The following is a 13,110-nucleotide window of genomic DNA, read 5'->3' as shown; positions in this document are numbered from 1 at the left end:
CTAAGGGGCAGAACGCAGCCGAGTTGCGTTTGGACGCGTTCCGTCCGCGTGGTCCCCGCACGGCCTCCCTCCTGACGTCCATCTGTGGAGTCAGGCCCCCGCCGATCCTGGAAACACGGGTTCGGTTCTGTGCCCCCGATTCTCGCGCTTCCCTCCCAGGTAGGGCGTCTCGCTGTGGCCTCCGCTGGAAAGACTTGTCCGCCCTTCCTGCCTGCTCCGTGCGCCGCTCCCCCCTTCCAGCCACACCCTGTAGCCCACCCCAGGGTCTTCTCCGCAGCCCCTCCAGCCTGGCCACCCGCCCCTTTGAGCCAGAAGCTGTTTCTGCTGCCCGGACGTTGCCTTTTCCTTTTTAAAATATTTTTTTATTAAATATTTTTTATTGACTTCAGAGAAGAAGGGAGAGGGAGAAAGAGATAGAAACATCACTGATGAGAGAATCACTGATGGGCTGCCTCCTGCACGCCCCACACTGGGGATCGAGCCCACAGCCCCCGGCGTGTGGGGAGCAGGAGTGGAACCGTGGCCTCCTGGTTCGTAGGTCACGCCCAGCCACGGAGCCACACCAGCTGAGCCGGCGCTGCCTTTTCCCTACGAGGCCCGGAGGGTCCCTGACGACCTTGGGCTCCTGCCCTTGGTTCCGTGGATGGCACCACGCCTTCTCGGTCAGCTGCAGGCCTGTGCCCTCTCCTCCCTTTGTGGGCTCTGGCTGGACAGGCTGGCTGCCTGAGGCCCAGGAGGGTGACCCCCACCCCAAATCCAGGCCCGGGCTCCAGACACACCTTCCCCAGGGCGGATCCCTCCCCTAGGACGGCCCTGGTTGCCACGCCCACTGGCCTCCACTCTGACGTTGTCTGGGCTGCTGTTTCCTCAAAGACACTGGTGAACGGGGGTCCTTCGTAGGGTCGTGAACACAGGGCTTCGGGAGCCCAAGGCTTTCCTATAGACCTGAGCCAGGTGCCGTAATTGAGGCTCCATGGGGGGTCCGTCCCTGTCTTCCTAGGGAGGGGCCGGGGCTGTGCTCCTGGGGCGGGGTGCACACTGGTCACCCAGAGTCCTTGCCTGGCTTCCCTCATAACAAGGCCTCTCAAGACTTCCTTTTTCTTTCCTCCTCTCCCTGTGCCAGGCCCCCAAGGCTGCCCTGTGCAGAGCAGTGAAAGATCATTCTGTCTAGCCACCCACCCCGCCCTCCGACTCCAGCGGGGACGATGAAATGTGTGTCTGCCTCGCACGCCCGGGCCGCCGGAATGAGCGTAATGAGATTGTCTGAGGGTTCAGCTGCCGGGCAGGCGAGGAGGGCTCGGGGGACAGGCAGACACACAGCCACGCCGCCTTCTTTCGTGAGGGTTAGAGTCTGCCCGGGGCCCCTTGCTTCGGGCTCAACCAGGAAGAAAGCAAGGGGGCCCCATCGTGCCCACCAGGGCCTGGCAAGGGGCCGTGTGTCCTTCGGACGGACGTGCATGCCCTGGGTGCTCGGCCGTGTTTCCCTGATGGGGTTTGGGGTCTGCAGTGCAGGCGGGAAGCTGGGCCACACACAGGCCTGGACGCCTGCCTTCCAGCCCCTGCTCAGATCCTGACTGCCAGCCGGGTGCTGGTCGGAACTGGGCTGAGCCGGATGGGAGAATTTTGTGGGAGGTGAAATGAAAGATCCAAGAGATTAGGGAATTTGCTCATGGCCACAGCTTGGGAGGAGGTGAAAGATCTGGCTGACTCAAAGGCTATGATTTCTTTCTTATGTTTTTTTGTTTTTATTGATTTGAAGAGAGAGAGAGAGAGAAACATCGATGAGAGAGAAACATCAGTTGGCTGCCTCCTGCACGCCCCCTACTGGAGATCAAGCCTGCAACCCGGGCATGTGCCCTGACCAGGAATCAAACCAGCGACCTCCTGGTGCACGGAATGACACCCCACCAACTGAGCCACGCTGGAGGCTGGGGCAGGGGACTTGTTCAAAGTCACGTGGTGGGCTCGCGGCAGAACGGGGACCAGAACTCCAGCCTCAGGTGCAGGCCCCGCCCTTCCTCCGTGTTCTTGTTCCCATCGGTCTTTGCAGAAGGCGACTCACCTGTCCTTTCTCTCCCCCTCAGGGGTCCTCGGTGAGCCCTGTCATGGTTCTTTAAGGAACCTCGTCGCCTAGAAGCCCCAACACGCAGTTCCCCGTCGCCGGGAAGGCGTGGACTCCAAGATGATCATAAAGGAGTATCGGATTCCTCTGCCGATGACCGTGGAGGAGTACCGCATCGCCCAGCTCTACATGATACAGGTGGGTCGGGGGCGGGGCTGGCCACGCCGGGCGCACACGCAGCCCTCCGCACCGTGCACTGGGTGGCGGTGTGGCCTTCGCGCACCGTGTCTGCCCGCTGGGCTCCTGGTGTCTGGCCGCCAAGCACGGTGCCGTATACACCACGGCCTGCCGTGGGATGCCTGTGGCATGGGTGGTCTTGCCAGCGCTGTATTCACGACATAGAACACCCGTCATCTCACTGATCCCAGATGTTATTCTCGTGTTTAGTCAGCTCGGCTGCTGGAACAAAATACCCCAGACTGGGGGGCCGGAACAAGCGACTTGACTTGTCACCGTTCTGGAGGCTGGGAAGTCCAAGGTCAAGGTGCTGACAGGCTGGGTGTCTGGGGAGGGCTCTCTTCTTGTCTTGCAGACGGCCACCTTCCTACTGTGTCTTACATGGCAGAGAGGGGAGGGGCTCTCTGAGGTCTTTTTTGTTAAACTTTATCTTTATTGTTGAAAGTATTACAGATGTCTCCTTTGTTGTGGTTGTTTTTTTCCCATTGATGCCCCTCCACCCCCTCCTGCCCCTCCCAGGCCTTCGCCAAGTTATTGTCTCTGTCCACGGGCTATGCATATCTGCATATAAATTCCCCAGTTAATCCCTCCCCGCTACCCCCCCCATGGGGTCTCTTTTTATATGAACGCTAATCCCTAGCGGGGACGCCACCCTGATGATCTAATCATCTCCCAAAGGCCTGGCCCCTTCACACCATCACATTGGAGGGCCAGTTTCAGCACATGCATTCGGAGGGGGCGGGGCACAGACATTCAGTCCAAAGCAACCCATTCGACAGACAGGGAGGTGCAAGGCCCAGAGACGTTAACTGACTGGCTTGGGTGCCCACAGCCCGCCTCCCACCTCCCAGGTCCACCTCTTCTTACTCCCCTGGGCCGCCTGCGAAACAGTGGTGACCGCCACATGGCTGATTTACAGTCGCACATGAGTGTGAGGATGACAGCTCCCTGTGAGGAGCCGGAGAATACCACCCCACCCCAGACGGCTCCGGCCTCCCTCCTCCGTGCCTGAGCATCCCGGGACACGGGACCCGCTGCTCATGGCCCAGATGGGACCACAGCTCCCATTTTCACGGGTCCTGCTCTGTGCAGTCCCCATCCCAGCACCCCTGGCAGCCTCTTGCTGCCCCAGCCCTTGGCCCAGCTGCACAGCTTCCCTCCCAGTTCAGGGTCTGATGATAAACCTGCTCTGGGCCCAGCTCTGGGCGTGTGGATGCCTCGGTCCAGCCTCTGGCCATGCTGCCCCCCACTCCCTCTTCCCCTCGCCCAGTCGCAGAATCATCACACAGGAGCCAGGGGAGCCCAGGCCGGCAGGGCCGCCACCACACCCTGGGTTTGCTTGGTGGCTCCCACCCTTCAGCCCAGGTCTGGGGCATTAGTTAGGAGCTCCCTGCAGAGCCGGCCCCCAGCTCCCTCCTGGGAGGAGCTCGATGGAGCTGCTGGAGTGTGAGCGGCTGCCGGAGCGGGAAGCTCGACTGGGAAGAGGACAGAGGCAAACTCGGCCTCTCTGGGGGGCAGTGTGCTCCAAACCGCTTCAGGAGCGCCACTCAATTCCCTCTCGAGCCACCTACCCCGCAGTTATTCCTCGAGAGCAGGGAGGGAGGGAGAGGCTCTGCCGCTGTTCGTCCTGCGGCTCCGTAATGCCCACCCACACCAGGGGAGCCCCCGACTACAGCCGCCCCCACCCCGGGCTCTGTGGCCTGCTGCCTCCAGACCCCTGGGGACTGACTTTCAGCTTCTAGAATATCCAAAGCTCTTTCAAACATTGAACCACCTGCACAAAACACAGAGAGGCCGTGAAACAAACAGAACCAGCGGAGGCCGCGAGGCGCCCTGGGCCCCTCAAAAACACCTGCCATCTTCACCCCTCTTTTGAGATTAAAAAAAAATAATCTATTCATATATATATATACCCTATATAATAAGAGAGGGATATGCTAATTATCCCAGATATGCTAATTAGTCACGACCCGTATGCAAATTGACCATCACTCAAACACACAAGATAGCCGCCCCCGTGTGGTCAAACATGGCTGGCAGGGGAGGGCAGTTGGGGGTGACTGGGCCAGCAGGAGAGGGCAGTTGGGGGCAACCAGGCCTGCAGGGGAGGGCCATTGTGGGGGACTTGGCCTGCAGGGGAGGGCTGTTTTGGGGGACCCGGCCTGCAGGGGAGAGCAGTTGGGGGGGACCAGGCCTGCAGGGGAGGGCAGTTAGGGGTGACCGGCCTGGTCACCCCTAACTGTTCTCCCCTGCTGGCCCAATCGCCCCCGATCCCACCATAGGGATTGGGCCTAAACGGGCAGTCAGACATCCCTCGAAAGGTCCCAGATTGGAGAGGGTTGCAGGCTGGGCTGAGGGGCCCCCCCCCCAGTGCACGAATTTCGTGCACTGGGCCTCTAGTATATATATAATTTATTTCAGAGAGGAAGGGAGAGGGAGAGAGAGATAAAAGCATTAACAATGAGAGAGAATCATTGATTGCTGCCTCCTCAGCCCCCCCACTGGGGATCAAGCTCACAAACTGGGCATGTGCCCTGACTAGGAATCGAACTGTGACCTCCCGGTTCATAGGTCAGTGCTCAACCACTGAGCCACACTGGCCTGACAGAAACTTCTATTCGTATGCCTCCCGTGTGATGTCTCCTATGGCCTGGGGACTGCTCACACCCTCTCCCTCTTCCGAGCCCCACTCCTCCTGCTCCCATATTCGTCTCACCTGCATCTGGGCCTGAGTTCCCAGGGTCTCCATCCGCCATGGGGGAGACACAAGCCCGTTATCTCCACTGTGTGCAGGTTTCACGGGTGTGAACATAATCAGTCAGACCTCAGTAAAGCTATTAACAAGATAAGTTAAACTCACCAGACTTTTCTGTGCCCGGCCTGGGCCGAAGGCTGGGTTACACAGATGTACTGGGGATTGAGACCACAACCCGGGCATGTGCCTTGACCGGGAATCGAACCGTGACCTCCTGGTTCATAGACCCACTGAGCCACACTGGCCGGGCACGTGTTCAAGGTTTTAAAAACAAACGAAAAGTTGGCCTGTCTGGGAGAGAGCCTGCTGTCCTGGAAGAGGCCGGGCAAATACTTAGCTCCCAGCGACCCTGGGCGGCACTCGGCCAGGACCCTGGACAGCGCTAGGAGCAATGCTTGAGGGGGGTGGGGGGCTGCTTGCTCTTTGCCGCTTCCCACCCCCTTCATTAGCCACCCACCCGGGGAGCCTCCTGTTTCTGAAGGATCCTGCCTCCTGGGGTCTGTGCTTTGCCCGCACCAGGCCCAAGGTGGCTCAGCCCCTCCTGTGCGGCCTCAGGCCCCGGGGAGGGAGAGGGCTGGGTTCTCCACCCAGCCTGCGCCGGCAAAGCTGGCAGGGGTCACAGGTGTGTGCGTGTGAGCATGCGCACACCTGCTGTTCGGGAAGCTGACCGAAGGTAGCCTTGGCGGTGCCATCACGTCACCATGGAAACAGATGCTGGGCTTAAAGTCACCAGCATCTCAACCTCGAGGTTTTCTTCATAAGCAGAAACCTGAGCTTTTGAACACCGGCCAGGACGTTGGTGCCGAGAGACGCTCAGAGGTGACCCAGGCGTCCTACCCAGCCCAGGCAGGGGCTCCGAGGCCCCTCCCTACTCTCCACTCCCCACAGGTGATCTGTCTAATGTCTGAGAGAGAGCAGGAGACAGGATTGGTTTGGGCGTGTGTGTGTTTTGTCGTATACCAGCTTCATTGAGATGTAAGTCACGCAGCAACCAATTCACATGTTTACCGTGTACAGTGTAGTGGTTTTCATTATGTTATGAAACCACAATCAGTTTAGAGCATTTTCAGCTCCTCAAAAAGAAGTCATTTTCCGTTCCCAGCCCCCCATCCCTGGGCAACCAATAATCTGCTTCCTGACTCTGTGGATTTGCCCATTCCGGATGTTTCGTAGAAATAGGATCACACAGTATGTGGCCTTTTGTGTCCGGCTTTTCTCACTCAGCATCATGTTTTCAAGGTTCATCCACGTTGTAGCAGGTGCCAGTATTTCTTTTTTATGGATGAATCATAGTCCATTGTATGGATATAATTTGTTTATCCTTTGTTGTTGTTGTTAATCCTCACCCGAGGATATTTTTCCCATTGATGTTTAGAAAGAGTGAGTGGAAGGAAGGGAGGGAGGGGTAGAGAGAGAGAAACATCGATGTGAGAGAGACACATCGATTGGTTGCCTCCAGCACATGCCCTGACCGGAGCCGGGGATCAAACCTGCAACCCAGGTACGTGCCCTTGACTGGGAATTGAACCCATGACCCTTCGGTGCACCACACTGACCAGAGCTGTTTACCCATTTTTCAGTTCGTGGAGATCTGGGTTGGTTCCGCCTCCTGGCTGTTGTGACTGGTGCTGCTATGCACACGGGTGTCCAAGTTCGTGTGCTGACCTATGTTTTCGTTTCCTCGGATGTATACCTAGGAGTGGAACTGCTGAGCCGTGTGGGAACTCTGTGTCCACCTTTTTGAGGAGCCGCCACACGATTTTCCACGACGACTGTACCATTTCGCATTCCCACCAGCAGTGCATGACGGTCCCAACGTCTCCACATCCTCACCAACACTTGCTAATCGTTTGGCTTCTCAGCCATCCTAATGGGCGTGAAGGGGTATCTCGTTGTAGATTTGATTGCCATTTCCCTGATGACTAGAGGGCTGAAGCATCTTCTCATGGGCTTGTTGGCCATTTGCGTATTTTTTTTGGAGAAATGACTATTCAAGCCCCTTTGTGCATTTTTGAATTGGGTTATTTCCTTCTTTGTTGTTGAGTCATAAGAGTTTTTAATATGTTTTGTATACACAGCCCTTATCAGATATATTATTTACAAAAATGTTTTCCCATTTGGTGGGTTGCCTTCCTCTTTCTTCTTAGTGTCCTGTGAGGCACAAAAGTTTTACATTTTTTATGGAATCCATTTTTATCTATTTTACCTTTGGTTACTTGTGCTTAAGAAACTATTGTCAGATCCAAGATGATGAAGACTTGCCCCCTCTATCTTCTTCTAAACTTTTATAATTTTAGGTCTTTGATCCATTTGGGTTCATCTTTATGTGTGGTGTGAGGTAGGGGTCCAGCTTCATTCTTTTCCATGTGGAGAGCCAATTGTCCCAGCACCATTTGAAAAGACTATTCTTTCCCCATTGAGTGTTCTTGGCATCCTTGTTGAAAATTAATATATATGGTTTGCAGATACAGGTACATGGGTTTCCTTCTAGACTCCTGCCTCTCCTACATAGATCTGCCTATCGTAGGCTCCTCCTCCCACTCAGCTCTCCGGGGCTTGATCACCTGAGCCCCTTCCCTTCTGCAGAGCACTGTGGCCCCCACACATGGACCGTGCCTTTGTCCCCACAGAAGAAGAGCCGCAACGAGACATATGGCGAAGGCAGCGGCGTGGAGATCCTGGAGAACAGGCCATACACGGACGGCCCAGGCGGCTCCGGACAGTACACACACAAGGTGTACCACGTGGGCAGGCACATTCCCAGCTGGTTCCGCTCCATCCTGCCCAAGGCGGCCCTGCGGGTGGTGGAGGAGTCCTGGAACGCCTACCCCTACACGCGAACCAGGTGAGCAGGGAGGCGCCCTGCGGCATAGATCCCGGGAGCAGCCCTCCAGGTAGGCTCAGCCCCTGCACCCCAGGCTTCCGGGGAGCCGAGCCTCTATTCCAGGTAGGGGCGCCCTGAAGGTCCCTTAGGGTCCCCTGCATGAAACAGGCAGGAGAGGGGTGTCAGGGAGGGAGGCCTGGAAGGCATGAGTTCAGCAAGGTCCGGCTAAGACCCCCTTGCCATCTGGGAGCTCAGGGAATACAAACTAAACCTTCATGTTCACCTGAGAATTGGGGACCGTCAGCAGCTGGGAAGAAGCATGACCTGAAGGTAGACCAGATGGCCCAGATTCCCTCCAACCCCGAGATCCTCAGCTACGTGCCATGTTGAACTGGGGTCTCCTTTAGATCCCCTGGTAACAGGTTCTTCACTCTGTGCCCCCACCTCACCCAGTGTAGCCGAGCACCACTGGGTTCGACCAGACGGGGTGCGCCCAGCTGGCTGCCCACCTGCTATGCAGATAGGGTCCCCACGAGTCTCCTGGGCTCCCTTCCCCGTCCTGGGTGAGGGCCCGGAGCTTGCCTGAGGATCCATGGAGGCCATTCCTCCTCCCAACACACTTTCCTCCTCTGAGCTCAACCCCAGCCGAGAGAGAAGGGCTGGCCCGGCCTGTATAGCTCAGTGGTTGAGCGTCGACCCATGAACTAGGAGGTCAGGGTTCGATTCCCAGTCAGGGCACATGCCCGGGTTGCAGGCTTGGTCCCCAGTAGGGGGCGTGCAGGAGGCAGCTGATCAATGATTCTCTCTCATCATTGATGTTTCTCTCTCCCTCTCCCTCTCCCTCTCCCTTCCTCTCTCTGAAATCAATAAAAACATTTTAAAAAAGAGAGAGCAGAGGGCTGTTCCCTTGTTACCAGACCTGACTCCTTGTGGGACAGCGGGCAGGGGTGGCCTGTGGCTCGGAGTGCTTGTCCCTTTCCGCCCGCTCGGCAGTAGGCTGCGGTAGTTGTACCTGCGTCTGCACCATGCCTTACACACGGGACCTGGACACAGGGCTTCCAGCAGCTTCCTGCCACATCTCCCTCTTCCCCTAAACCCACCCCTGCCCCCGCCTGGCCTGGCCTGGGCTGTCCTTGGGACGAGGGGAAGGTCCAGGAGGTGGACAAGACAGATGAGTCCCGTCCACCACTCCAGCCTCCTTCCACCTGGGTCTCCTGCCCTGCGGGTCCGGCAGGCCCTGGCCCGGCCACCCCACGCCCACACCCTCCACCCACGGGTTCGGGATAGGGATAGAGTTAGGGTTAGGGTCCTGATGGATGGTTTTCTTCCCCCACAGGTTCACTTGCCCTTTCGTGGAGAAATTCTCCATCGACATTGAAACCTTTTATAAAACCGATGCCGGAGAAAACCCCAACGTGTTCAGCCTGTCGCCCGTGGAAAGGAGCCAGCTGGTGATCGGTAACGTCCACCACGACGCTCCCACGCTGGGGAGGGCAGGGGCCCTTCTGGGCCGTGTTGGGGTTCCCTGCCCGTGGGCCCCTGTCCTGGGTCTTGAGCAAGCATGGGAGGCGGCACCAGGGGAGACAAGGTAGCCTTCCTGGCCCCATTTTTCTGACATGTACACTGAGGCTTAGTGCCTACACCCTGAGCCCCGCCCCTCCTTCCCTTCGAGGGGTCCCCACCCGTGTGTGCTCACTGGATGGGGCGGGGCCGTGTCCCCTTCATGGCAGGCGGCCTCTCCCCCTCTCCCCTCCAGGTGACTGGGCCCCGCAGCGAAGGGCCCCATTGGTTAAGTCTATTTTTCCAAGAGAGGCCAGCAATCAGAATTCTCATGTGACATCTCCCAATTCCTCAATGTTGGCAACTAATGAAAAATCTCTGTAAATAAACTCACGCTGGCCAAACATACATCTATGGGGCCGACGCAGCTCAGCAGCCACCACTTGGGAACCCCGGGTTCCAGGCCCAGGAGCAAGTCACGTGGAGGTGGGTCGGGCAGGTGCTCGGCCGGAGGTGGCCGCTCGCGCCCCAGGAGCGAACTCCCAGGCCGCCTCTCTCATGGGCGTGAAGGGCTTTGTCCCTGAGAACAGCCCTCCATGGGCCCCACTGGGGCCTGGAAGCTGTTACTTTGCTGGGGCTCCTGGAACACAGTGCCACAGACGGGGGGTTGAGGGGGGCGTGGCTTACACACCAGAAGTTGACTGCCTCAGAGTCCTGGAGGCCAGAAGCCCAAGGTCGAGGCGTGCCCGGGCTTGGTGCCTCCGGGGTAAGTGAGGAAGGCTCTGTGCCAGGCCTCCCTCCTGCTGGCGGACCTTGGCGTTCCTGGCTTGTAAACGCATCGCCCCAATCTCCGTCGTCATCTCTGCATGGCGTTCTCCCCGCGGCGGGGAGTCAGGTCCAAATGTCCCCTTTTTTGTAAGGACACTAGTCATGTTGGATCAGGGCCACCCTAATGACCTCATTTTCATTTGATTACATCTTTGGAGGCCGTGTCCAAATAAGGCCATATTCTGAGCTCCTGGGGGTCAGGACTCTAACACATGAACTTGGGGGGGGGCGGTGCGCGTTCTACCCAGAAATACCCATAACAGGAGGGAAGGCCCCAGCACGACGCAGGCCCTCTGGCAGCTCCGCGGGCTCCCTCCACAGGCCCCTGCATGGCCCCTGCTCCCAGCATCCCCTTGTGGCCTTTCGGCCCGAGCCGGCTGGGCATACGGTCTGATCCAGGCAGGAGTTTTTTTGTTTGTTTTTTAAAAAATATTTTATATATATATATAATTTTTAAAATTTATTTCAGAGAGGAAGGGAGAGGGAGAGAGAGATAGAAACATCAGTGATGAGAGAGAACCATTGATTGGCTGCCTCCTGCATGCCCCCTACTGGGGATTGAGCCTGAAACCCAGGCATGAGCCCTGACTGGGAATCGAACCATGACCTCCTGGTTCATAGGTCAACGCTCAGCCACCGAGCCACGCCGGCCAGACCGGACTTTCATTCCCTTCCCCCAGCCCCTGTGCTGTAGCACTTGGTGCTCCGGCCCCTCACTGCTTCTGGTGGAACTCATGTCAACCCACAGCCGAGACCCGGTGCCCACGTGCCAGGGAGATGAGACAGCCCTGGCCTGGCTGGGGCAGAGCCCCCCGCATGCCACCCTCCCCACACGGCTCTGAGCCACACACCTGTCCCGGCTCCTTCTCAGCACCTGTGTCCCGGCCCTGCTAACCATGAGCCTTAGGAGCCAGCGAATCGGTGGTTCTGAGGCAGGTGACAGGCAGTGGCATGGCTCTTGTCCTTCCCAGAGTCACTGCCATTGCTCTAGTCACCCTCCAGCCCCCAGTCCCATTACCCCGATGCCCAGCCTGTGGCATCTGCTACCTCCTGTCAGGACTATCCTGGGCCCTTGAATTGGCTCATCCTGTCTCCTCCCTTCGGTCTGGGAGGGTTTCTACGGGCCAGCCTGCCTTCAGACTGTACATAGTGCCACCTGTGCCCCAGGGCACCACCCACGCACTTGCCTGGCCAGTAATGCTGCAGATCCAACCGCGCCCTCATCACCTCTCCCCACGGGGACCCCCTAGTGCCCCCCCCACTCGGTCAATCAGTGCTGCTGGGAGTCTCAGCCTCACAGGGCTCCTGTGGCTGAAAGGCCCCTTTCTGGGAAGCTTTACCTGGCCTCCTCTCTACCCACCCACACCCCCTCCCACACCTCCTGTGCGTCTCCGGTAACTGGTAGAATGCTCACGATGCGGGGGGGTTGCTGAAATGACTTGAAAAGGCCACAAGGAGAGCCATAGGCCTCGCCGTCAGGAGAGCCGAGGCCGGAGTGGCCCCGAGCAGCATCCTCACTGGCCCTCCGAGGCCCAGCACCCGCAAGGATTCGGGGGCGGCAGGGACACCGGGAGGAGACGGGACAGGGGACGGGGGAGGTCAGGATGGAAGTGACCGCTCACTCTCAGGGTCTCCCCGCAGACTTCATCGACATCGTCAAGGACCCCGTGCCCCCCAACGAGTATAGGACGGAAGAGGACCCCAAGCTGTTCCACTCCATCAAGACCCAGCGGGGGCCCCTGTCGGACAACTGGATCCAGGAGTACAAGCAGCAGGTGTTCCCCATCATGTGCGCCTACAAGCTGTGCAAGGTGGAGTTCCGCTACTGGGGCATGCAGTCCAAGATCGAGAGGTTCATCCACGACACCGGTGAGCCTGGCGCCGGCCGCTGTCCTCCCCGCCTGCAACCCCACCTGCAACCCCACCTGTGTCCCCGCCTGCGTCCCCACCTGCATCCCCACCTGCATCCCCACCTGCAACCCCACCTGTGTCCCCGCCTGCAACCCCACCTGCAGCCCTCTGCTCCTGACGGGGTGTGGACCGGATGCTTATGTCTCCTTAATGGATTTAACCAGCTTTATTGAGGCCTATATTTTACATACCACACTCTTCGCTGGGTGTAAGAGGATGGTTCAATAAATTTTAGTCTATTCTAGAACATTCCAACACCTCAGAGTCTTTCGTTCCTGCTCACTGTCACCGCCCCACTCCCACCCCAGCCCGAGGCAACCCCCATCTGCTTTCTGTCCCTGTGTTTTCTTTTATTATTTTTATACCCTAAAAGCGACCTTAGTTTATAGGTATCTATATTCTGTTAGAAAAGGGAGGACCAAGCCTGGCTCAGTGGGTGAGTGTAGGTCGACCTATGAACCAGAAGGTCAGGGTTCGATTTCTGGTCAGGGCACATGCCTGGGTTTCAGGCTCCATCCCCAGTGGGGGGTGTGCAGGAGGCAGCCGATCAATGATTCTCTCTCATCGTCGATGTTTCTCTCTCTCCCTCTCCCTTCCTCTCTGAAATCAATAAAATATATATATGTTTTTAAGAAAAGAAAGGGGCAGACCAAGCTGCTTTGACCTTGAACTTGATTTTCCCTGGGAAAGTCGATGGGAAAGGATGCCAGGCGCTGAGACTGGACTCTCGGGAAGTCCTCCTCCAGCGTCCCCACCCCTCCAGGGCAGAAATCCCCCCAAATTCAGAGTGGCTTCTGAGCAGACGCATTACTGTGGGAGGCCATCTGTGAGCCAATGGGGGGGAACTGAGGCACAGGGACAGTGATTTGCTGGAGGCTACACTGTGACCTGCAACATGGGGCACCCCCCAGCCCCGAGCCCGGCCCGTGGGGCCTCTGTGGCCCAACTGACGCCCCCTCTGTCTCTGTCCCCCTCCCGCCTCCATCTCTGCCC

The 13,110-nt window shown here is 57.9% G+C and overlaps 1 protein-coding gene across 1 annotated transcript in view; it reads left to right on the top strand.

Moving 5' to 3' along the window:
• The window catches only part of PITPNM2 (phosphatidylinositol transfer protein, membrane-associated 2), a 75,854-nt gene that overhangs the window by 39,359 nt on the left and 23,385 nt on the right, over nucleotides 1-13,110 (top strand). Inside the window, 4 exon segments of the mRNA XM_014547022.1 lie at nucleotides 2,085-2,260; nucleotides 7,685-7,899; nucleotides 9,215-9,336; nucleotides 11,848-12,075. Of these exon segments, the coding sequence (XP_014402508.1) occupies nucleotides 2,183-2,260; nucleotides 7,685-7,899; nucleotides 9,215-9,336; nucleotides 11,848-12,075 (643 nt within the window). The 5' untranslated portion in view covers nucleotides 2,085-2,182.

This window comes from Myotis brandtii, unplaced genomic scaffold, assembly GCF_000412655.1.
Source record: "Myotis brandtii unplaced genomic scaffold, ASM41265v1 scaffold463, whole genome shotgun sequence".
In the NCBI taxonomy this organism is placed as follows: Eukaryota; Metazoa; Chordata; class Mammalia; order Chiroptera; family Vespertilionidae; genus Myotis; species Myotis brandtii.
The sequence above is the reverse complement of the archived record's forward strand: the minus strand, read 5'-3'. Positions and strand labels throughout refer to the sequence as shown.